This window comes from Nicotiana tabacum, chromosome 1 (assembly GCF_000715075.1).
Source record: "Nicotiana tabacum cultivar K326 chromosome 1, ASM71507v2, whole genome shotgun sequence".
Taxonomy (NCBI): Eukaryota; Viridiplantae; Streptophyta; class Magnoliopsida; order Solanales; family Solanaceae; genus Nicotiana; species Nicotiana tabacum.
The window spans coordinates 216781015-216805394 of record NC_134080.1 but is presented as its reverse complement, the minus strand read 5'-3'; the positions used below and the strand labels follow the sequence as shown (position 1 = coordinate 216805394).

The following is a 24380-nucleotide window of genomic DNA, read 5'->3' as shown; positions in this document are numbered from 1 at the left end:
TACTATCTTATTCTGGCAGGCTTCAACTGATAAAGTCAGTATTGTTTGACATTCAAACATACTGGGCCCAGATATTCTTACTCCCTAAGAAAGTCATGAAGATGATAGATGCAGTTTGCAGAACTTTCTTATGGACAGGAGAAGCAACTATCCCAAAGAAAGCTCTGATAGCTTGGGAACAGATATGTAGGCCTATTTCTGCAGGGGGTTTGAATATCATCAACTTATGCATTTGGAACAAGGCTGCTGTGATGAAACAATCGTGGACTGCCTGTGGATTAAATGGGTCCGCAATTACTACATCAAGAAGCAGGATTTAGAACACATGCCTACACCTAAGAATGCAACTCGGGTAATCAGGAACATCATTGAGACAAAGAAAGACCTGAAGAGGCAGCCTATGCGGGGATCCTTGTGTGATAGACTGAAGATACTACAACTGCAGGAACAATTCTCAATTAAACAGACCTATCTTTTGTTGTTGCCCCAGTATCAGAAAATCCATTGAAAAGTATAATTTTGCAGACAAACATTCATCCCAGATTCAAATTCACACTATGGTTAGCTGCACATGAAAGACTATCTACTGTGGATAGACTAAGTAGAATTGGAATACAGGTGCCACATGATTACTAGCAGAATTTGGTCCAGATTACTATTATGGCTGGGCATGAACAGGAGCATAAAGGGATGGTCAGAGGAGCTTACTTGGGCAAGCAGGATGGCTAGAAAGAAGACAGGAAAAGCTGCAATCACTAGCTATGTGTTTGCTATGCTCATATACAATATATGGAGGGAGAGGGACATGATTCGTTTCCAGCAAAGTGTCTTTGAAAAACACAGAATATGCAGAGAAATTGTACTCCATGTACATACAAGAGGCAGAGGACAACCAAAGTGGCAGCAGACATTGCATATATACTTTTGATTAATACAATTTGAGTTAAATAAAAATAAAACCAGTACAAAAGAACGACCACGTTATCACAATAGACCGACACTACTTGCATAAAATCTTTGGTACGCCATCGTTGCAAGTTGTGACGAAATGTTGAGCAGCTACTCTTTAGCCATGCTTTTCTCCGTATTCCCAACAAATTTGAGCAAATATTAAGAGCGATTTAACTTATTTACACTTAAAGAGTAATAGATTTTTACACTATTAGAGTAATTTAAGCCTTTTTAATAGGTAACTTATTTTATTTTTTAAGCAACAAATACTACTTGGTATGAATAATTACATGTAATTATTTTTGAGTGACTGGATGATGTAAAAATTTCGTTACAGTATAAAAAAGTTGAACACTTAAAGGATTTTTAATTGGTTTAGTGGACATATATAAAACAAACATCCCAAAGTTCATCACATTTTATCTTATTTCCTTTTCCTGTTTCCCCTTTTCTATTCTTTTCTTATTTTGTTTTATTTTATATGCTTAGCTTAATTATTTCTTTTGTTCTCCTTTCTTTTCGCCTTCTGCATTTCATCTCTTCCAGTAAGTTCAGCCATGCAGATTTTTTTTATTTTTTATTTTCGCCCTTCTAGCTTCGCCTCTTCTGAAGATACAAAAAATTTCCATCAAAGTCTTCGTCTCTTCCATAAACTGTGTCTTTTTCCTCTCCTCGTTACACAACAAATATATATACAACAGGCGAGGAGAAAGCACAGAGAAGATATAGAAAGCACGAACAGATATATAGCAACGGTATATAAGGCTCGACTAATTCAGATTCGTGTTGCATATAGGACCAGGTTCAAATTAGTGCTACATATGACTATTTAAGGAGAAAACATGCTACGAAAAAAAAAAAATCTTCATTCTCATGTTGCTAACCCGAGACATCTGATTAAAAATCCTCATTCGCGATCCGTCTAACCATAGTGTATGCTTTGTTTTGTACGTTTATGTTTTGTGATCTTGAGCCATGTTTTCTTTTTTAAAAACAGATTTTTTTTTATAGGTTTACCAAAGAGAGTTTTGTTAATTTTTGAAATGCCAAATGCATTGTAGTTTAGAAAATTTTCTTCATGAAATAGTAATTCATTCAAATGCAAACTATTTTTCAGGAAAAAATAGTTCGAACACTTTCTATTGATCTTATTTTAAGTCATTCTATCACCAAAAAAAATATTTATTTATTTATTTAATCATATTTGATTTAAATTGTATAATTATCTCATCTAAAAGTTTAAATTTTTAGCAAAAATATGTGTTTATGTACTTTCCTAGCCTGATTTTTTTCATGAGCCAAATATAATTATCTACTGTGATACTATATTAATTATGTATAATCATACTTAATTTAATTTAATTTATATACATTATCAGTGTGATTAATTTATATACATTATCAGGGGTAGTCGGGCAGTCGATTTATGTTGTGTTTCAGACTTTTGTATAATATTTGTGGTACTGCTTTTCCATCTATTTGATGTCTCTCACGTTGCTGATATTATTTTTTCGGGTTTTGTTGTCACAAATCTATTGTCTCAGAGCCGAGGGTATCCCGGAAACGATCTCTCTAGTCTCTACCCCCTCCAGGGTAGGGGTAAGGTCTGTGTACACTTTATCCTCCTCAAACCCCACTGAGTGGGATTTTACTGGATCATCATTGTTGTTGTTGTTATCAGTGTGATTAGACCGTGAAATTATCAATTTATACTTATCAAGAAATTACTTCATATATAAAGTTATCAAGTTTATCCTGATATTAATTAATATTTATAAAAAATTTACCTATAATTATCTTTTATATACTTTTTTTTTTAATATACAACTCGATTTTGTAATTCTTATTTACATGTAAGAACTCCTTCAACAATTGGACAACAAACTAAATACATCTTCCCCTTCAACATAAACTAGGCTTCTCTGAACTCTGAAGAATGGAGTTTGATACTTTTCCCATTAATCAATGCTCCAAAAAGCACGAGAAGATATATCAAGAATGGTTCAATTTTGCTGATTCGGGTCTGCTCTCTCTCTCTCTCTCTCTCTCTCTCTCTCACACACACACCCCATTCATATTTAAAGATGTGCATGCAATTTAGTTATTGACTAAAAAATTGGGTTAATAACAGATGGAGATGGACGTCTCACTGGAAAGGATGCTACCAATTTCCTTGCAATGTCAAACTTGTCTCGTGATCATCTCAAGCAGGTTTTTTTGTGTGCTTAATTCTTTCAATCAACTCATAGTAATTGTTGCACTTTTATACCTCTGTATATATGAGTAGAATATAACTAATTCTGAACCCGGTTAATGGGGTAAATTCACTGCTAGCTTCAGGATAAAATGATACAATCAGGAGCGGAGCCGGCATGTCATCTACGAGTTCGATCGAACCCATTTTGAACCTGCACTTGTCTTAAAAAATTTATTGAATATATACAAATTATTAATTTAGAATCTAATAACTTAAAATTAGAATTATGAAACCATAAGATTCAAATCCTGGCTCCGCCTCTGCTTACAATAGAGTGGACAAACTACTTTAAGATTGAAGCATGGTAAATTGATGAATCCTTTCACTTTTTTGCTTTATTATGCCAAAATTCGCTGGGAAAAATGGAATACCAAAGATTTCAGTAATTTTCGTGCATTTCCACTCTTATTTTCACGACTTTCTTTCCTTTCCGGTTTTCTATAATAGGGTCAGTGGCGGAGCCAGGATTTTCATTAACGGATGTCAAAATATCAAGGGGATTAAACATATACTAGTATATATACATAAACAAAAAAAATTACCTACCTCAACAGTGTACTTTTCCCACGAAGTGATGTCAACTGACATCCCTTGCTATAAGGTGGCTCCGCCACTGACTAGGGTGGTTATCTCATGTCTGTTGCAGCGTCGAGCTATACGTGTGTGTGCAGTGGCGAAGCCAGAAATGTTTCCAAGGGTGTTCAGACTTGAAAGAACTAAAAAAAATTCCCGACAAAGGGTGTTCAATATATGTTTTATACATCTAAAATCAATATTTTACTTATATACACAGTGTAATTTTTCATAATATTTCGGTGAAGGTTGGTCAGTTCCTTTGTAAAAGGTGGCTTCGCCCCTGTGTGTGTGCGAGCATACGAGTTTCCTCCAAGTTAGGGGCGTGGATAGAAGGGGATTCAATTGAATCCTTTTGTCGGGAAATTATATTTTGCAAACCGGGCAAAATGAATTCTTGTTGTTTGTATATAAATTGTTGAATCCCCTTTACATAAAAGAAGATTCTACTCTAGTGGGAAAAGGGATTCAAATTTGCTTTAGGTCATAGGTTCAAATTTCAGGTGTGACATTCTTGTATTTTTTTAATCCCCTTGTTCAAAATTCTGACTCTGCCACTGCCTTGAGGTGTCCTTTAGGTTATTTGTTTCTATAGTTGTGTTCTAAACGATTATTTTTTTCCCAATAATTTGTCATCTTGACTCGTTTTTTACGACCTTAACAATTTGTTGTTCATGTTGGATGCCCAGTTGTTGAACTAGTGTACTTGTAGCTGTTCATTTCCTAAAGGCAATAGCTCATTTATCATCTTTACTTCTATCGGTGAATCAATTCAAGTATGGAATTTTCCTTTGTGTAGCTGAATGCTGGAAACCATATTGGAACTATTTTCTTTTGTTTGATATGCTAAACTCATCCCAAAACCCTATAAGGAAAGTAGATAATATTGACTAAGAACAAGAAGGAAAGAAGAACAACTTATCAAAAATATTGTGTCGTGGCAAGCCACTGCCTTGAAAGCGATTTCGGCCCGACTAGGTGCAAATCGTTAAGACCGGTCGCTCCCCAAGGTTCCACAGCACCTCCAAACACATTGCCCAAAAAGAAGAGAAGATGAAGGTTTTTTCTGTAGTTGTTACAGAAATTAAAATGTTGTAGGAATAAGAAAGTGATGATTAGCAAGATGAATTATTGGTTAAGAATTGAGTGAATATGATGACTAATGACCATCCTATTTATAGGCAATTAGGGAGGTTGCATATATGACAAGTGTGGAGAGCCTTTTAACACTTGTCCAAATATATTAGTTCATTTGGCTTCAACATTAACAAGTGTACCTAGTCTTCCATGCATGAAGACACATGGTAGATTTGCATAACCACTTGTCAAAACCATTCAACACTTGGCTTTAAGGCCACATGCAAGAAGCCACTTGGAAATAGATTGAAAAATAAAAAGACCCATGGCTATTGGTTGTAAATGGATTTTCACAAAGAAATTTTTGACTTTGCATTATAAATAATACCAACAACCTCCCCACTACCCAAGTTTTGTTTTTGCTCCTTTGGCGACTCGAATCCCCAAACGTAATGGCTGATGGTGGAGGGTCTTTATCAAGGTTTGGATGGAGGTGAAATATAAGTATTTTGATAAGTTTGGTCATAAGTAGAACTAAGTGGGGTTAGAAAGCAACTAGCTCAAGAAATATTGGATGGCAAAATGAGCCCTTCTCTCCTCTTCTTGCACCTAAAATGAAACCAACACCGACTTTTTAGTTACTTGAGAGAGTGTTACAGCACGTCATGCTAAATGCCATTTGATGATGTGCAGCCTAGGAGTTGCATTTGGACTTCTAACGATCTTCATTTATGAGTAAGATGCCAACGCCCTATTAATGTTCAATAACAACAACAACAACAACCCAGTGAAATCTCACAAGTGGGGTCTGGGGAGGGTAGTATGTACGCAGACCTTTCCCTATTAATGTACCTTTTATGCATTTAGTAGTTATGCTCTTTTGATAAGGCAAATAGCTATATTTTATGTGTTCTACGATTCTTGCAGTTTTTGTGAATCTCTTTACTGTTTAAACATCAACAGATTGTTTTACTTCTCTGTTTTTCCTAAGGTGTGGGCAATTGCAGATTCCAAGCGGCAAGGATTTCTCAGTTTTAAAGAGTTTATTACTGCAATGCAGGTACATAGCTCTTTGAGTGGGCTCTCATTTCACCTTTATAGTTAATTTTCTTCCCTCTAAAATGCAGATCATTCTTTGCATTTCACTATGTAGTTGGTCTCTTTGGCTCAAGCTGGCCATGCAGTGACAAGTGATTCCTTAAATGCCGAAGGTAAGTAGGACGGTATCAAAACAGTATGCTAGTAATTTCAGTTGTCACCAACAAGGGCCGTGGTGCTTACTTCTTCATCCTTAACCAGAGCTCTTGGGTTGGAGTCTTGGCCTTGTTAGGGAGTGCGTTACCCACCAATGTGGGACTTCCCGGCACGAATCCTGATTTAGTCGAGCTCCAGTGCTAGTACCGGACACCGGATATAATTGTCACTTGACTGCTATTCTAGAAACTTAGTTGATTCTTTGTCAGGCTTGTATTGATTTTCTTTAGCATGCAGAATTTGTTCTCTTATAATGATTTTGTAATTAGAACACTTTAAATTTTATGCAGTTGACTTTGAAACTTTGCAGCTACCTACAATGGAAGGTCTGGATGGACTTCTCGCTGTAAGTATGCTAGATTTCACTTTCTTTTTTTCTTTTTCCCATTCGTAGCTTCTTTTTTATAACCATAGTGTCAAAGGCCAGTTTGTGCGCACATCGACTAATTCTGCGGGGTACTTGTTACCTCCCACCAGTACATGTACCGGGTAACTGTGTTCGCCAAGACTTGGACAGATGGAAGGAAATCACCTAGGTCTCATAGCTTTTTAGTTATCCTGAGGTCGAGAGTTCCATTCATAACTTAACTGTTAACTTAAAATGTTTTACAGAAGAAGAAGCGTGTGGCTAAATGGGCACCTGACCGCAATGGTAATGTTACTTCGGTACATACAAGAAGATCTTTCATTTTATTTGCTTAAGTTTGTGGGAAATTGGGAAGGGGAAGTGGATGGAGCCTTTGTATCTAACTAATTGAATTGTGAAGCAGGAAGTCTTATGTTATCTTCAGGAGCTAATTGGTTTTCGTCATCAAAATCTGCAAAGAAGGTGAGCGTTGTTATTGTCTTTATTCTTTTATATAAAACTGCTACTACTACGCCTCAATACCAAAGTAGTGGAGTCAGCTATATGAATCCTCACTAAACTTGTTGCTCTATTTAGACCCATATCAATTCTAGAAGTTCTTAACACTAAAATTCTCGACATTTCTACTGGCATACAGATCACTAACAAAACCAGAATACTCTCAAAGAACGTATGTAAATGTACAGCACGACTAAGCTTTCATACTTACTGGTACCGCCAATATGAACAATTTTCTTCCATTGTGTCGATTTTGCACAAGTCTGCATGAGTTTCAAGAGATTGTAAGTCTTTTAAGACAACTTTCTTCCACATGATTTTAGGTTTATTCGTCCTCTTTTAGTACCTTTGAGAGTCTTTGGAGGTTGACATAGGATGTGACGAAACCATCTCAAGCACCTTCTCTCATTTTGTCCCGTATGTGTGCATTAACTCCCAATTCTTGTGCTTTCTTTTGCTTAACTAATGCACTTTTCAAATGCTTGCCTGTTGTAGATTCCGAATATTAACTTTGTTCCAATAATCCGTCTGTTTTGCATCAAAAGCCATGTTTTCATATTTACCTGTCTATATGATATCCTTTCCTATGAGTACCTTTCCACACTATTTTCACAATTTACGATTTACGTGACTGACTTCTGTTATGCAATGTCTTAATATGATTGATAAACTTCTAAACTATTGTATTCTGTATAGGTTTCACAGTTTACAAGTAGACTTATGTTATAGCTTTCCATTGGTATGTTCAATATTAATTCCTGTTTTTGCTCCTGAGATGATGCTCGATCATTTTCGTTTGCCCTTTAGGTTTCTTCAAACTATGTCACATCAATAATTGATGGACTGAAGAAGTTATACGTCAAGAAACTAAAGCCTTTGGAAGTTACATATCACTTCAGTGATTTCGTCTCTCCTTTATTGGTAGGTTTAGTTAGCATTTCAGTTTAGCTATGCTTATTTGAAACAAATGAGAAAAAAAACTTTAATTTTATTTCTTTCTTATCTGTATCATGATGATGGCAATACACATTATTAACTTGTTTATTATGCTATTTTGGTAGGCAAATAGTGATTTTGATGCCAAACCAATGGTGATGCTTTTGGGTCAATATTCCACCGGCAAAACAACCTTCATTAAGCATTTACTCAGAACCAGTTATCCAGGTTAGCAAATAAGAGTTTTTTTCCGCTTTTATGTGCTTTTGTCTGTGCATTTGACGGGTCTTCGTTTACATGTATGATTCTTTTATGTCTGTAGGTGCTCATATTGGACCAGAGCCTACAACAGATAGATTTGTCGTCGTCATGGTACTTTCACCTATCTGATTTTTACTGACTATTGTGTTCACTCACTTATTATCCTTCTCGGTATGGTGCTGAGTAGAAGAAAACTTATACTCTACCGGAGTTGAATCTTTTTGTTAAAAGCAATCCCAGAAATAGTGTCCCCTAATTTTAGATGACGTTTTATGATTCTATAACAGTTTACTTTTCATCAACATATATAAACTACTATATTCAACTATCTGAGCTACTTATGGATTCACGCAAACCCAGTAGCTTCTACCCAAACCCTGTATATGCATTAAAAAATTCATTAAATAGTTAAAAATATTCGACTGTGAATGTAGTTATTATTGTATATTAACTTAGTCGCTGTGAGAACCCATAAACTTAAAACCCTGGATCCGCCTCTGATTAATGGAGAACGTTCAATAGTAGAGGAGAATTTATTCTTGAAAGTAGGTTTGTTTAATGGTGTTGGTATGCCAAATCATTTGCTAGACATTCATTCACTTTAACTGTGTATTACACAGAACGGACCTGACGAAAGAAGTGTCCCGGGGAATACAATTGCTGTTCAAGCAGATATGCCATTTAGTGGTTTGACAACTTTTGGAACATCATTTTTGTCAAAGTTTGAGTGTTCTCAAATGCCGCATCCTGTAAGTTAATGGACTCTTTGTTACTCATACCACATAATGAAAACAAATTTTATAGAAACTAATGATATCATTTTTCCCTTAAAAAGCTGTTAGAAGATATCACAATTGTGGATACTCCGGGAGTTTTATCAGGCGAAAAGCAACGAACGCAAAGGATCTATGACTTTACGGGGGTGACATCCTGGTTTGCTGCTAAGTGTGATCTCATTCTGCTATTGTTTGATCCCCACAAACTTGATATTAGCGATGAGTTCAAACGTGTGATTGCATCTCTTCAAGGTCATGATGATAAGATACGTGTTGTTTTGAACAAGGCTGACCAAGTTGATACTCAACAAGTAAGGCATATTACATTTTCTTTCGTTCATGTTCGCGACCTATTTCTAGACTATGCTAAAATTTATTTTATTAATTGATCCCTGTTATTGCAGCTAATGAGGGTTTATGGAGCATTAATGTGGTCTTTAGGGAAAGTTCTGAATACCCCTGAAGTTACGCGTGTCTACATAGGGTATGATCTCGCTATTTTCAATTAGTTCATAATTAATTTAGAAGGGATTATAGCAAAATAAATGTAATTAAGCTGCAGAACATAATGATATTGTGAGAATAATAATACACTAAATACATTATCTCTTGCTTTAGTGCAGGGATAATGTTCGCAAATATCTAAATATACATGTTCGTTTCATAGTTCTTTCTATTTGAAGGCATAATTTTAAAGTCATCCAAAATGTTTTATTTTTGGACAGAAAACAAAAAAGGGCAGTCCGGTGCACTCCTGCAGTGTCAGGGGAAGGGCCGCATCCCAAGGGTGTGTTATGTAGGCAGTCTACCATGATGCAATCATCAGTGGCTGATTTCACGGCTCGAACCCGTGACCTATACGTCACACGGAGACAACTTTACTGTTTTTCCAAGGGTTCCCCTTATTATTATTAGACGGCAAATAAAATTCTTTTCGCTTTGGAATTGTGCAATTTGCATAAACTCTTTGGATGTTTTGGCTTTTACAGATCATTTAATGACAGACCTATAAATGAAGCTCCCACGGGACCTGTGGGGAAAGAACTTTTTGAAAAGGAACAAGATGATCTCCTTTCAGACCTGAAAAACATACCAAAGAAAGCTTGTGATCGTCGTGTAAGTTCACATTCTCTGAGTGTGATCCTAAAATTTTTTTTGATCATAAAGTCTGCTTCTGATTTACTATAAACAAGGATGAAGAACAAGTTTTGTTGCATACAGATAAATGAATTCGTAAAACGTGCTAGAGCTGCCAAGATACATGCTTATATCATAAGTCACCTGAAAAAGGAAATGCCTGCTATGATGGGCAAAGCGAAGAAACAGAAAAGACTTATCGATAACTTGGAAGATGAATTCGTAAAGGTGTGTCTCTCGTACCCCTTCGCTAACTCTCCTGACACGAACTTTATATCGAGTATTATGTCGTAATGTTCTCATTTCTTCCAAACAGATTCAAAAAGAACATCATTTGCCAGCCGGGGATTTTCCAAATGTCGAACATTTTAGAGAAGTTTTGAGTGGCTATAGCATTGACAAGTTTGAGAAGTTGAAACCTAAGTTAATACAAGCTGTTGATGACATGCTTGGTTATGACATCCCTGAACTTCTCAAAAATTTCAGGAATCCTTACGACTAACTAGGTAAAAAGTTGGTATAGTACGGACAGAGGTGGAGCCAAGATTTGAAGCTATGGGGTCGGGGTACTTTTATGTTACTCGGTTGTAAATTAATAATTTATACATATTTAATGAATTTTCTAAGATAAATACAAAGTTTGGGCTAAAGTTACTAGGTTCGGCCGAACCCGTAAACTGCATATTAGCTCTGCCCCTGAGCATGTAAAAGGTGTATAATATGGAATGTGGTTGTATTCTTGTTCCTATTTTTAGTTTCACATTTAGACTTTCCTTGAGCATATTGGTTGATGACTGATTATTGAATTAATAATATTAATTGGCGATTGAGCTGTAAAGACACTTTAATTTCTGTTTATTAGCATATGTGCTTGGTTTTTCTTATTCCTTTCTCTGAGAAGCCACATGGTTTGAAGAGGTTCAATTGAATTCGCTTTGTCGGTTAAGAAAGATACTATGCAAAAAGAGTATAAATATTTTTTTTCCTGTTTATATACAACAACAATAATAACCCAGTGAGTTCCCACGAATGGAGTCGGGGGGGGGGAAAATATACGCAATCCTACCCTTACCCTAGGAAGAGCAGAGAGGTTGTTGCCGATAGACTCTTGACTAGAAACAATCACGGCATAACTAATCCCAACATAACTTATCCCAATATAACTTATACATGTATAAATCATATTCCAACCAAGTGACCCCTAAGGGGTCGTTTGGTATGAGGTATAAGAAGGTATAAGGGTGGTATAAAAATTTAATACCACCTTAATACTCTGTTTGGTTAGCAAACCAGGTATAAGTTATCCTGGTGTTAATTTTAACACCGAGATATAACTTATACCTTCTTAAAAATTATGCAATTGTCATTCTTAATACAGTATATCAAACAATGAATAAATAACAATCCAGCATAACTAATCCCAATATAATTTATAACGGTATAAATCGTATTCCAACCAAACGACCCCTAAGAATAAAGAGATATCATACTAACACTAATGCTATCGAGCTGAGCCACGTACGCTCGACTACATACTAACCTACTATCTTAATCCTCGACCACTATACCCTCCTATCAATGGTCATATCCTCCGTTTATATAACTAGCCGGGAATCTAGTGATATATAGGAAGATTCTAGTGTAGCCACAAATGTAGCTTAAAAAGTGCTTAACTTGTATGTTTGAATCCCATATGTAACTTTGTTGTTGGTATGCTGAGTTTACCACTTAGAGGAATATTAGAACCCCTAATAAAAGTTAGTAGACTAATAATCCCAAATAATAATTTGAAAAAACAAAAGAAAGAAAGGGAAAGCTCAGATGCGCAAGTTTTCGTCCATAGGACAAGTGCGGAGACCCAAATTCACCGCATGGAGCGCAGATAATATCATCACAGCAAACCCAAAGGGATGCACCAGCCGGGAATCGAACCCGGGTCTGTACCGTGGCAGGGTACTATTCTACCACTAGACCACTGGTGCTTGTTGCTTCTAACCTCTCATTATTTTATTTAGTTTATTGAAACTATTGCCACTTAGTAGATCGATTTTTCCTAGAGTCTCGAGGTACTATTATTCAAGTGATACAGCTTGAAAAAATTGACTGAAATGAAACAGAAAGGTACTTAAAGAGTGACTAGCAATTGGAAAATTTAAATGTTCTTGCTCGAAAACAAAACTAAAATCAATGACACGCAAATTCAATTATATTAAATAAGGAAACACTAGCACATGCAATTCTATTTGAGAAATTAAAAAGTTTTTTCTTTACCAACTACTTTTAAATACTTGCTGAGTAATTTGAATTATAAAACCTTATGAATAATATAAAAATTTCTTATGTAATTTGTAAGTATGTAAAGTTATATTTTTAAAAAGATAGATATATTACATCCAATCTATATCGAGTATTAATATATTTTGACTATGCTACAAGCTCTTGAATAATTTATGGAGGAAAGTAGTCATAAGGGTTATGGTGGAGTGGTAAGTACTCTTTCATCCTTAATAAGAGGTTTCGGGTTCGAGTCCTGAGTATGGAGTCGCTCTGTTAGGAACGATTTACCTCCAATGTGAGACTTCTCAATGCGAATCCGAATTCAGTCGGACTCTAATGCGGAGATCAAACACCAGGTATAAAACAAAAAAAAGATAAATTTATGGAGGAAAGTAACTTTACTCCTTAATTAGTTTAATACTCCTTTTTATTTCGGAATCATTTTAAGAAGAATCATTTGTAGTAGAGACCAAAAAGCATCTCTTTCCATATGTTTATCAGTCGGTAAATTGTGCGGGTGAAAAATAGCAAATATTAGGGAAATAAGTGAGTTGCATGTAAGTTAGCCAAAACATTACAATTATACTTAGAGGCGGGTCTAGAATTTTAATTATAAGGATTTTTTCATACTTATACACTATTTGAAACTTTATTACCCTTAATTCCATGTTTAGTTAATTACCCGGCATAACCAAATTTTATTTACAAAATATATACAATCCACCTTGAAAGACTCCCAAATTCATTATTTGTGTTTTCAATCAAGAGATTTAGTTACGCCTTTTTCTGTTTAAGGGAGATAGTCCATCCTTGGACTGATTCTATCGCGTGTGGACTGATCTCATGACGAAATAGTTCTTAAGTTATGTGGAATTGAAGAAACAAGCCCCATTGGATCTTGAAACAGAGAGGGATTTGGAGATGGGTCAACTCAGCAGCACAGATGAAGACAATCTTTCCAACTTCTTCCATGAAATCGAGAAATAAAGTACCCAAATGTGACTAGCGAAATGCATTGTTGAGTATATAAGAATAATAATGTCGAATATACATATCTTTTTGGATATAGTATACTACTAAATCTAATATGTATCATATCTCCACAAGGTTTTTATAAGGCTCGTAGCCTAATTAGAGCTGTCAAAATGGGCCAGCCCAGCCTAGCCCAAGCCTCACGTACTTATAAATTTGGTGGGCTAGGACGGCCCGGCCCGCCACATGAACATGCCTTAAAATGGTTAGCCCAACCCAGCCCTAAGAGGGCCGCGGGCTAGGGCGGTCCGGCCCTTCAATTTTTTTTTTTAAGAAAAAAAATTTCTTTAAATCCTTAAATATTTTTTCGTGACATAGTCGATTAATCATGTAAATAACTTCTATTTGTTTATAGCGTAAAAAAAGGTTGATATTTGACGAGAAATCTCGTAATTGAAATGTAAATTCTCTATATCTCTAACTCTTCTTTTTTAAAGTTACATGAATATTTTCTTAATGCTTTTCTTTTATTTTCCTCAGATTCAAGGATTGATTCAATAAGTTTAAATGCTGAGGTTTTTTAATTTAGGATTAATATCATTTGCTGATTTCATCATTATAGTCCATAAAATTTTTTAAATTCCAGAAATTTGCTAGTGGTCAATTATTTTTTTTTTGGTGTATTTAAAATTGATATATTTCTATACTAAAGAGCAATTTAAATATGAATAGTATATTAAAATAATCCAAACTGATCATTGGCCACTTAAAGTAATATTTTCTTTTGAAAAATGATTATTATTGGCGAACTAAAACTTTTCGAGTTCGTTATTAATTAAGCAAAAGAAAAACTAATTTTGTCATATTACATGCATGTCAAAAATCTAAATTCTAGTTGATATGGAAGGGAAATGAACAATCTAGGGTTGGGGAATGAGGATTATAGTTAATATTTTTTTACTTTTTACTTTTTTTTAAATATTAAATATTTAATAGTTAATTAATTTGTTAATTTTTAGCCTACGGGCCAGCCCAGGCCCAGCCTCGGTCAAGTCTCAAAGGCCAGCGGGCTGACTTAGGCTGGGCTTATAAGCTTTAGTTTTAAATGGGCTCAAAAAATCCTAACCCAACCCTACCCAAGTAGCGAGCTGGGTTGGGCTGGCCTCACGGGCTAAGCCCATTTTGACGGGGCATTTGCATCTATACCCGCTTTTTGTGTCACGTTTTAACTTATGTCTGCTTTGCAAAAACAATTGCAAGCGTACCCGCTTTTTTGCATAACTTCAGCATACGGGGCTGAAGTAGCAAAGGCAATCACGCAAAACTTCAGCATTCTAGTAGTCGGACTTGAAGTTCAGCTCTAGAGCTGAAGTTTTTGATTTGTAACTGGCGAACTTCAGCTTTGGAGCTGAAGTTTTTGTTTTGTAACTGGCGAACTTCAGCTCTAGCTGAAGTTTTTGTTTGTAACTGGCGAACATCAGCTCTAGAGCTGAAGTTTTTGTTTGTAACTGGCAAACTTCAGCTCTAGAGCTGAAGTTTTTATTTTTGTAATTGGCGAACTTCAGCTCTAGAGCTGAAGATTTTGTTTGTAACTGGCGAACTTCAGCTCTAGAGCTGAAGTTTTTGTTTGTAACTGGCAAACTTCAGCTCTAGAGCTGAAGTTTTTGTTTTGTAACTGACGAACTTCAGCTCTAGAGCTGAAGTTTTTGTTTTGTAACTGGCGAACTTTAGCTCTAGAGCTGAAGTTTTTGTTTTTGTAACTGGCGAACTTCAGCTCTAGAGCTGAAGTTTTGTTTTTGTAATTGGCGAAAGTTTTTGTTTGTAACTGGCGAACTTCAGCTCTAGAGCTGAAGTTTTTGTTTGTAACTGGTGAACATCAGCTCTAGAGCTGAAGTTTTTGTTTTGTAACTGGCGATTGCTACATACGAAGGCGAGCACAATCATTCCCTTTCAGTTGCAGAAACAAGTAGTCTAATTTTAAAGTCTTCTTAGTTAGAACAAATTGTAGTGATATTAAAATTAGTTTTATTTGCCCTGCAAAGAAGAAGGGTTTCCGATCAATGTAAACTGGAGTAATATGTAACAGATTGGCTGGCGCAATTCTTCTAACTCCAGTGACTAACTACTAGTGGAAAAGTTTTCCTGCAAATTTGACAAAACAAGCATACTATGAACAACTTGTACAATCATAATTATAGCAATTCTGTTGAGGATGAGTTCTTCTTCTTTAAGCCATTGTTTGAGAATGGTGATAGTATTAGATAATTAATCATAGTGCCTTTCAGTTGTTAGTAGAAGAAGAAGAAAACGAAGGAGGAGAAGGAGGAGGAGAAAGGGGATGAAGTTGTTTAAAAACTGATTATAGGTTAAAACTTTAAAAATAAATTGGTATAGGTTAAATAGAGGCGATCAAATAGGGCGCTCCGTGCAATTTTTACCATTTTGACGGCTCTAAGCCTAATTAATCACAAGCCAACTTTATAGTAAAAATTGATAGAGGGGAAGGTTGCAGTGTAGCTACAAATGTAGCTTAAAAATTGCTTAGCTTGTAGGTTTGAATCTCATGTGTAACTTGGTTGTTGGTATGCAGTTTACTACTTGAGGAGTATTAGAACCCCTAATAAAAGTTAGTAGACTAATAATCCCAAATAATAATTTGAAAAAACAAAATATTAGAACCCCTAATAAAAATTAGTAGACTAATAATCCCAAATAATAATTTGAAAAAACAAAAGGAAAAAAGGGAAAGCTCAGATGCGCAAGTTTTCGTCCATAGGACAAGGGCGGAGACCCAAATCACCGCATAGAGCGCAGACAATATCATCACAGCAAACCCAAAGGGATGCACCAGCCGGGAATCGAACCCGGGTCTGTACCGTGGCAGGGTACTATTCTACCACTAGACCACTGGTGCTTGTTGCTTATAACCTCTCATTATTTTATTTAGTGTATTGGAATTTAAGCTGCTCTATTCCGATCTTCACTGGTCCGGGACGATCCTCTCCCAAGTATGTCTCTTCTACTCAATCTCCGGCGGAGGTTTTTGATTTCATTCATATTCTAAGAAATTTTAAAGGATGCTTTTATATTATACTGATACTAGAAAAGATTAGATTATTTTCGATTGAGACAACATAAATTCTTCAATGGATTCTCCTTTTGTCAACTAGAATCACCTTTTCCTAATATTTCGTTGTACTATTATTCAAGTGATACATGAATTGCTAAAAAAAATATTTGACCGGAATGAAACAGAAGGTACTTAAAGAGTGACTAACGATTGGAAATTCAAATCTTCAAAGTTTTTTTTATGCACGCAAATTCAATTATATTAAATAAGGAAACACTAGCACATGCAATTCTATTTGAGAAATTAAAAAGTTTTTTCTTTGCCAGCTACTTTTAAATACTTGTTGAATAATTTGAATTATAAAACTTTATGAATAATATAAACATTTCTTATGTATAAGTTTGTAAGTATGTAAAGTTATATTTTAAAAAGATTGATATATCACATCCAAAACTATATCGATTATTCGTATATTTTGACTCTACTACAAGCTCTTGCATAATTTACAGAGGAGAGTACCATAAGGATTATAGTGTAGTGGTAAATACTCCTTCATCCTTAATCAGAGGTCTTGTGTTCGAGCCTTGGGTACAGAGCCGCCTTTGTTAGGGAGCGCTTTACCTCCCAATGTAGGACTTCTCCACGCGAATCTGACCTTTGTTAGGGAGAGCTTTACCCCCAATATTTGACTTCCTAGCGCGAAGTTAGATTTAATCGGATCTTAATGCGGATACTGGACACTAAACACCGGATGGAAAACCAAAAAAAAAATTATGGAGGAAAGTAACTTTACTCCTTAATTAGTTTAATGCTCCTTTTTATTTTGGAATCATTTGTAAGAATAATCATTTGTAGTAGATTGTACAGGTGGAAAATAGCAAATATCAGGAAAATAAGTGAGTTGCATGTAAGTTAGCTAAAATATTACAATTATATTCAGAGGCGGATCTAGAATTTTAATATATTACTTCAAGATTTCGGTTTCAAGCATTGAAACCCATCACCTTATTTGAGTTGTGGTTTCATAGCTCAATTTTAGTTAATTTTATAATTGAACCCATAGTTGAACTATTGGATCCGGTCCCGTTATAGCAAAAGGTTACAACTCATTCGTCCCAATTTATATGATATTTTTTGGTTCTCAAGATTCAAACTATGTGAACTTCAATCAACATTTTAAAATATAATTTGTCATCGTCTTGACATAAAAAAGATTTACAACTTAATAATCAGTATAGTTTTTAAATCTTTGAATTTTAAGTTAAAATATTAAGTTTATCTAATTTAATTTAGCTTTAAAATTAGTCAAATTAATTCTCAAAAAACAGAAATGTAAATTGGGATTTGGGACTAAGGGAATACTTTCATGATAATTAAAAATTGATTTCAGAAAATTCTACGACCGGTATAAAAAAGAACAAAAACACAAACCGGCGTCGTTTTAATGAGAGAGCATCGTCAACTTGACGGAGAAGTCAAATTGGGTTCTTTTTTTCAGCAAAACTCCGATCTTCACCAAATATAATTCTCTGGTGTTGGAATTGAATTTGTGACGATGTCTAAGGATAACGAACCAGCAAAGCTCTTATTGCCTTACCTTCAACGTGCTGATGAGTTGCAGAAGCACGAACCCCTTGTTGCCTATTACTGTACGTCTTTTTTGGCATTTTTAAACCCTAATTTCGTTAAATCGGATCAAATTTGGAATTTTATGTGTTCTCTCTTATGTAATATGTATGTTATCTGAGTGTGTTCGCCTAGAGTTGAGCAGAATGATTATAGCTAATTTTTAACAGGTATGAGGTGAAATTGTTGAAGTGCGAGCAAACTGGCCTAGACAGTACGATTATTAAAAAAATTATTATAAAGAGTATTTATATAGTTGATCCAACTAGTTTATGATTGATTGATTGGTTTATAGAACAAACTGATTATAGCGAATTTATAGCATGTACTATGTGGAATAATATTGAGGTGCGAGCAATCTGGCCCAGATAGTACTCGTTATACAAAAGAATGAATATAGAGAATTTATATAGTCGATCCAACTAGTTTATGATTGATTGATAGATTCAAATTGCCCATCATAATGTAGAATGATTATAGAGAATTTATAGCATGTACGATGTGGAATAATTATGGTGCGAGCAGACTGGCCCAGATAATACTCGTTATACAAAAGAATTTATATAGTTGAGCCAACTAGTTTGTGGTTGATTGATTGGTTCAAATTGCCCATCATCAAGCAGAATGATTATAGAGAATTTATAGCATGTACTACATGGAATTATTGAGGTGCGAGCAAACTGGCCCATGTAGCACTCGTTATACAAAAGAATGATTATAGAAAATTTGTATAGTTGAGCCAACTAGTTTGTGATTGATTGATTGGTTCAAACTACCCATGATCGAGGCAGAATGATTATAGAGAATTTAAAGAAGGTACTCATTGGAATAGTTGAGGTATGGACAAACTGTGTTGAGAGAATTTTATATAGTTGACCCAATGTGATTGACTGATTGGTTCAAATTGCCCAAATCGAGTAGAATGATTATAGAGAATTTAAAGCAGGTAATAGGTGTAATAGTTGAGGGGCGGGCAAACTGGGCAGAGACAACTTGTAAAAAGAATGATCATATAGAGAATTTATATAATTGAGCCAACTAGTTTGTGATAGATTGATTGGTTCTAAATTGTATGTTAAGAACTATCAATGCAAAGTTTTTTCAAATAGCAGGTAATGTTTATAAGAAGAAAATTATAGCAAGTATTAGTTGAAATAATTGAGGTGCGCAAACTGACTAGATAACATGGTTATGTGAAAATGATTACAGAGAATTTATATAGTTGAGCCTACTAGTTTGTGACCGAAACGTAGTTGATTGATTGAATATATAAGTGTGTTTGTTGGTTCAAAGTCATATGCTAAGGACTATCTATGCAAATATTATGCAGGTCGATTGTACGCGATGGAACGAGGATTGAAGATTCCTCAAAGTGATCGTACTAAGACCACTGGTGCCCTCCTTGTGTCCCTTATGAAACAGCTTGAAAAGGTTCCTTCTCCTTTTTTTTTAAAATATTTTTTTCGGCCATAGAACAAACTATTTACTAGTATTGAAATGAAATAGGTTCAAATAAAGCAGGATGGGCACAGAGAATTCACATATCTGATCCCAACTAGTTTGGGATTGAGGTGTAGTTGATTGACTGATATTGATTGTTTCTCTTTTTTTTTTTTTGGGGGGGGGGGGGTTTGAGGGGGGAGGGGAAACTCACTTGGGTGTAAGATTAAATGGTTAGAAACTTTTGGCACATGAGCTATAAAAGGATCATCAAGAAAGAACGCTATGTTTGGAGAATATCTAGCCATATTGGTAAGGAATAGAAATTGAGGAATATTGACATGGACAGCCATTTGCATTTCTTCTTTTAAATTGAACATAGAGATATTATCCTTGATTGCTATATGATAAACAAATTATTTCGCAGGGAGTAGACACCACTTGGGTAGGATCCTTTGTGATGTAATAGGAATTCTGATATTGTTTTACTTTAACATGTTTTCGCTCAAGGTTGGGGTCGGCCAAATGTTGACCAATCTATTGATCAGGCTAAATTAAAGTAGATCTTTCGTAATGGTTAACATTCTATGAGCTCGTAGCTAGGGAGTTACGTAAGTGTTAATGTTATACATCTTTCTGTTCTCGTGAATCATTTTTCTGTATTTCTACAGGATAAAATGTCGTTGAAATTGGGGCCTGATGATCATTTGCATTTGGAGGGATTTGCCTTGAATGTTTTTGCGAAGGCAGACAAACAAGATCGAGCTGGACGAGCAGACTTGTAAGAGTCACTTAAGCTACACCAAGTGAATTCTGTTTATAATTGCACTTTTCTTAATCAAAATCGATGGTCATAGGCTGGTCCTTTGTAACGGTAGCACTTCGTCCATTGTATGTGGTTTAGGTGTGCTATCCTCATGCCGCATAACATATATAATGAAATTCTTAGTGCTATCTCTTTTTTGGCCTCTTTATTAATATCTTAGCATTTTTACTCTTAGATACCTCAAATTTATTTGCTGGAATTTTGGGACTTCTCCACCCTCCCTCTTTATTTGTTAAAATAATTCGTGGCGACCTTCCGACTTTAGTTATGTTCATAGATTTTTCTGTGCAACATATTGAATATGTCCTACTAATTGAAAAAGCATTTATTCAGCACTTTTATGCTGTGAATGTTGATTGTTATCTGATGACTAGGAAGTTGTTCACATAAACTATCTGGGTTTTACAGGAATACTGCAAAGACGTTTTATGCAGCGAGTATCTTTTTCGAGATCCTTAATCAGTTTGGTGAACTCCAGCCTGATGTGAGTTTCATCATACCATGGCAATTTTGAGTATTCATCCTTTTACATTACAATCACCGTTCTACCAGCATCCTTCTGGCCTCTGAATTTTGTAAATTTGAAAAAAAACAACATGTTTTCCTGTGTCCATATAGCCTCTGTTTGTTGACTTCCTTTATTCATCACCAGCTTGAGCAGAAACAGAAGTATGCTGTTTGGAAGGCAGCAGATATAAGGAAAGCTATAAAAGAAGGACGGAAGCCTGTTCCAGGCCCTCCTGGTGGTGAAAGTGATGTTTCGGAGCTGTCCAGTGCACCAAGTGGTGAATACGTATGATTCATGCTTACACTATTGCCTGAAACCCTAAAAGGACTCCCATATAAGTCTAACCCAAAATTTCTTGTGTTCATGCCACTAACTTATAGATTTCTGGTTAATTGCTGTGGTATCTCTACTTACCCACTTTTTAGTAAATTGTCATGTTTTCATCTAATTTTTCATATTTTTGAAAAATATATTTAGAAGTATGATCCCACTTTCAGTTTTTGGCAACTTATATTTAAAATAAAATGAGAACTTTATTTAAATATGTAGACCACCGAGTGTGCTACAATTTATAATTTGTTGATTAAGCATAGTCCTATTACTTAAAGTTGTGGGAGGTAATCAGCATACCTTATAAAAAAAGGTATATCAGCATGGTGATCCAGTGGCTTTGAGTAACTTTTCCATTTATGAGGAAAGGCCATTTTTATTTATTTATTTTGGGATCAAGTATGAAGAAAAGGCCATACTTTTAGATAAATCTTAAAAAGGATTACTCTTTAGTTTGTGTCTGTTAAGAATTGTTTTTGTTTGTATTTGTTCCCTCTGTTGAATCGAAATTTGAGATCTTATTTGTAAAATAATTGAGCATAAAAGGATCTTTGACTGTGTTTCAGTAGGTCAGGAGCTAAACTTTTACATGCATGATAGATGCCAACAATTAGTTCCTTTCTTACAGCATTAGTGGATTTAATAGTTCTGGGTATCATGGACAAATCTGACTATTTCATTTATGCAGGATGTTGAACCTAGTGGAGCTAATTCAGCCATAAAACCTGCGCCAGAATCAGATTCTTCCCCTCAATTATATGACAATGTACAGTATACTGCAAACAGTCAGTCACCTCCGCCGTCCATCCCTCCACCACCTCCTTCACATGCTCCTCCGTCTCATCCTTCATATTCTAGTGGTGATTATCCTTCTAATGAAGATCATTCTTCTCATAATTTCCCGCAACCTCCGCCGGCTAGCAGACACGAAAATTCTTCTTACTCTCAGTTGTATCAGCATCAACCTTACTTGCAACAACCCCAATCGCACTTGCCACAGCACTACCCTTCTCAAGACATTCCCTCTTCATATCCCAATTTCCAGTCGTATCCTAGCTTTACAGAGAGCAGCCTACCTGCTGCACCATCACATCAGCCTTCTTACTATCAAGGGTCTGATACTTCCTATTCCACTTTGCCTCCATCTAGCGCGGCTAATTATCCATCAAACAGCCAATACAACTCAAGTGATAGAAATGGGAGTGCAGCGGAGCCTGCAGCTATTCCTACTAAAACATATCAATACGACAGCAGTTACCAACCTCCACCAGATAAGATTGCTGAAGCACACAAGGCTGCAAGGTTTGCTGTCGGGGCTTTGGCATTTGATGATGTTTCTATTGCTGTAGACTACCTCAAAAAATCACTTGAATTGTTGACAAACCCATCGGCTGGTCAATGAAGTGCATCCTGCCACAGCTGGATTGTTTGAGCTCTGTGCTTCTCTTTTGGGTTTGTTCACTCTTACTGTTTTGCGTGTGGAGATGGTTTGATTAACTGTTTGTATCATTGTTCAAACTGAATTACGACGATGTTCACAGATGCATCCTCCGAGTCCCATCATCTTGTAAGTGCTCAAACTTTTTGGTGGAGATTGTTCAGATTTCTTTTTTTATTTTTTTAAATATTTATGTGCAGAGATAAAATTTTCTTCCCCTTTATATCTCGTTTCTAATACAGGAGCCCGAACCATAAGTAACTTTGAAATTGAGGATGTTGGCCCTTCACCTATTGTAAATTTGCAGCCCTTTTTCCTATTTGGAGTATTGAAAATGGATCACTAAGATTTTTGCATTGTACTACTTCTGAAACAAACTTTACGCCTATAGTTTTCCTCTGACTTATGGGATGACATGACCCTAAAATCCCACCGCCCTGCACCTCCTCTTTTCGTTCATTGCTTGTTCAAAAGTCTTATAGTCACACAAATATTATTAGCATGTTTAAAGCTATAAGTTTCAAAAGTTTTCATCATTTCTTCTTAAGCTTGCTTACTGAAACTTTTTCACATAAATTGAAATGAAATAAGTATACAAAACATATATATCTTTGTGGATCATCTACATTTTATTTCGTGCATGTAAATAGATTTCTTGGGTGACCAATGCAGGGAGACATGTCAACTCAGAGCATAAGCTTATTTCAACAGAAAAATAGTCTTACTGTTTGTTCATAGAATCCAGTCATTCCCCCCCCCCCCCTCTTTGCAAACAAGTGTATAACTAATAGGGAGGAGCGGCCGACATGTTAGGAGGAAAATTTCGGATGGTTCTAGTTCTTCCGTACATTCCGAATATCTTGCTATAAACTCATTAGTCTAATGCGATCCTGGTTTTTATTATGATGTATAATATAAAAATCCCTATCTATCTATCCATATTTATATCTATATTTATATATTATATTTAAAAAACGAAGGTCCTCAGCGAAATATCGTTAGTCTATTTAACCGTTTAGAAATAGAGTTCACATTGGACAAAATAATCATTTAAATATATTCACTAATATTTAGGAATAATCATTTAGTTAATTCTCTAATATTTATTTAATTATTTTCTTAATATTTAGGATTTTGATTTTAACTAAAATTTTGGTTAATAATTTTTTCTTGATTTGAATTAGATAAGAAGTCCTAATATTTAGGAAAGTTGTAAAAGTTAGAAAGTGAACTCTTTAGATGCTCCCAGGCACGAGTTCCGAGGTGAGAGCCTAAAATCTCTCCCTGGTATCGTTGCTCTCCCTTTCCGATGATCTTTCCTTTGGTTACTTAGTTTTTTTATCAATCATGTCTTGGTGATTGGCTCAAAAACTTCGTCTTCTTTTTCTCTTTCTTCCTAAATTATGGTTAATAGAATATATTTTATTAATGGTGAGAAATCTTTTGACATTACTGAAGTAAAAAATGGTGCAGAGGTTTGGTACGAATGGGTGGAATGCAAGAAGAATTTCATGAGGAAAATGACTCTTAGTCGAAATGTCATGTTGTGGGTTTGCGGTATTCTTCATACAACATCTGATCGAAAGGGGAATGAACTCAGAAGGTGAAGTCCAGAGACCATGTCTACAATTTCTTCTGTACAAAGAAATACAATGATTTTGGCAAATATATAAGCATTGTAGCAGTACAGGGGGAACACAGAGCTGTCATAATCCTTTCAGAAGCAACATTCAATGTGGGATGGAGAACGCAGAGCTGTCATAATCCTTTCAGAAGCAACATTCAATATGGGATGGAGAGATGTTA

The 24380-nt window shown here is 35.4% G+C and overlaps 2 protein-coding genes and 2 non-coding genes across 9 annotated transcripts; 2 read left to right on the top strand and 2 right to left on the bottom strand.

Moving 5' to 3' along the window:
* Nucleotides 1–1552: 1552 nt before the first annotated feature.
* On the top strand, nt 1553–10835 carry LOC107804905 (EH domain-containing protein 1-like). Of its 4 annotated transcripts, XM_075256863.1 has the most exons (18): nt 1555–1706; nt 2496–2555; nt 2868–2972; nt 3083–3162; nt 5850–5918; nt 6012–6069; nt 6403–6458; nt 6725–6764; nt 6883–6941; nt 7785–7898; nt 8039–8141; nt 8236–8285; nt 8795–8923; nt 9010–9261; nt 9355–9434; nt 9940–10066; nt 10172–10315; nt 10404–10835. In XM_075256863.1, exons 3-18 carry the CDS (start codon nt 2888–2890, stop codon nt 10587–10589), a joined length of 1632 nt encoding a protein of 543 aa, XP_075112964.1. In that variant the 5' UTR covers nt 1555–1706; nt 2496–2555; nt 2868–2887; the 3' UTR covers nt 10590–10835. The 4 variants fall into 4 exon arrangements, with proteins under 4 accessions (XP_075112976.1, XP_075112964.1, XP_075112970.1 ...); XM_075256875.1 differs by lacking the exons at nt 9940–10066; nt 10172–10315; nt 10404–10835 and adding an exon at nt 9676–9926 and having other exon boundaries at nt 1553–1706; XM_075256869.1 differs by lacking the exons at nt 1555–1706; nt 2496–2555 and having other exon boundaries at nt 2820–2972.
* A 1163-nt stretch (nt 10836–11998) lies between these two features.
* Nucleotides 11999–12069, bottom strand: TRNAG-GCC (transfer RNA glycine (anticodon GCC)). Its single transcript has one exon. It is a non-coding gene; the product is annotated as a tRNA-Gly (tRNA).
* A 4110-nt stretch (nt 12070–16179) lies between these two features.
* Nucleotides 16180–16250, bottom strand: TRNAG-GCC (transfer RNA glycine (anticodon GCC)). Its single transcript has one exon. It is a non-coding gene; the product is annotated as a tRNA-Gly (tRNA).
* A 1598-nt stretch (nt 16251–17848) lies between these two features.
* Nucleotides 17849–24169, top strand: LOC107786748 (protein HOMOLOG OF MAMMALIAN LYST-INTERACTING PROTEIN 5). Of its 3 annotated transcripts, none has more exons than XR_001648219.2 (7): nt 17849–18055; nt 19363–19463; nt 20144–20253; nt 20707–20782; nt 20951–21091; nt 21825–22703; nt 24048–24169. XR_001648219.2 is itself a non-coding variant. In XM_016608262.2 (6 exons), the coding sequence occupies exons 1-6, from the start codon at nt 17962–17964 to the stop codon at nt 22536–22538; spliced, it is 1236 nt and encodes a 411-aa protein (XP_016463748.1). In that variant the 5' UTR covers nt 17849–17961; the 3' UTR covers nt 22539–22893. The 3 variants fall into 3 exon arrangements, 1 of the variants encoding a protein (XP_016463748.1); XR_001648218.2 differs by lacking the exon at nt 24048–24169 and adding an exon at nt 22817–22893; XM_016608262.2 differs by lacking the exon at nt 24048–24169 and having other exon boundaries at nt 21825–22893.
* The last annotated feature ends 211 nt before the right edge of the window (nt 24170–24380 follow it).

Coding starts and splice junctions, on each gene's coding strand:
- LOC107804905 (XM_075256863.1), top strand. CDS start 2,888: ATGGAGTTTGATACTTTTCCCATTAATCAATGCTCCAAAAAGCACGAG. Junction 5,919..6,011: donor AGTTTATTACTGCAATGCAG/GTACATAGCTCT, acceptor TTCACTATGTAG/TTGGTCTCTTTGGCTCAAGC. Junction 8,142..8,235: donor ACTCAGAACCAGTTATCCAG/GTTAGCAAATAA, acceptor TTATGTCTGTAG/GTGCTCATATTGGACCAGAG.
- LOC107786748 (XM_016608262.2), top strand. CDS start 17,962: ATGTCTAAGGATAACGAACCAGCAAAGCTCTTATTGCCTTACCTTCAA. Junction 20,254..20,706: donor CGAGCTGGACGAGCAGACTT/GTAAGAGTCACT, acceptor TGGGTTTTACAG/GAATACTGCAAAGACGTTTT. Junction 21,092..21,824: donor GTGCACCAAGTGGTGAATAC/GTATGATTCATG, acceptor TCATTTATGCAG/GATGTTGAACCTAGTGGAGC.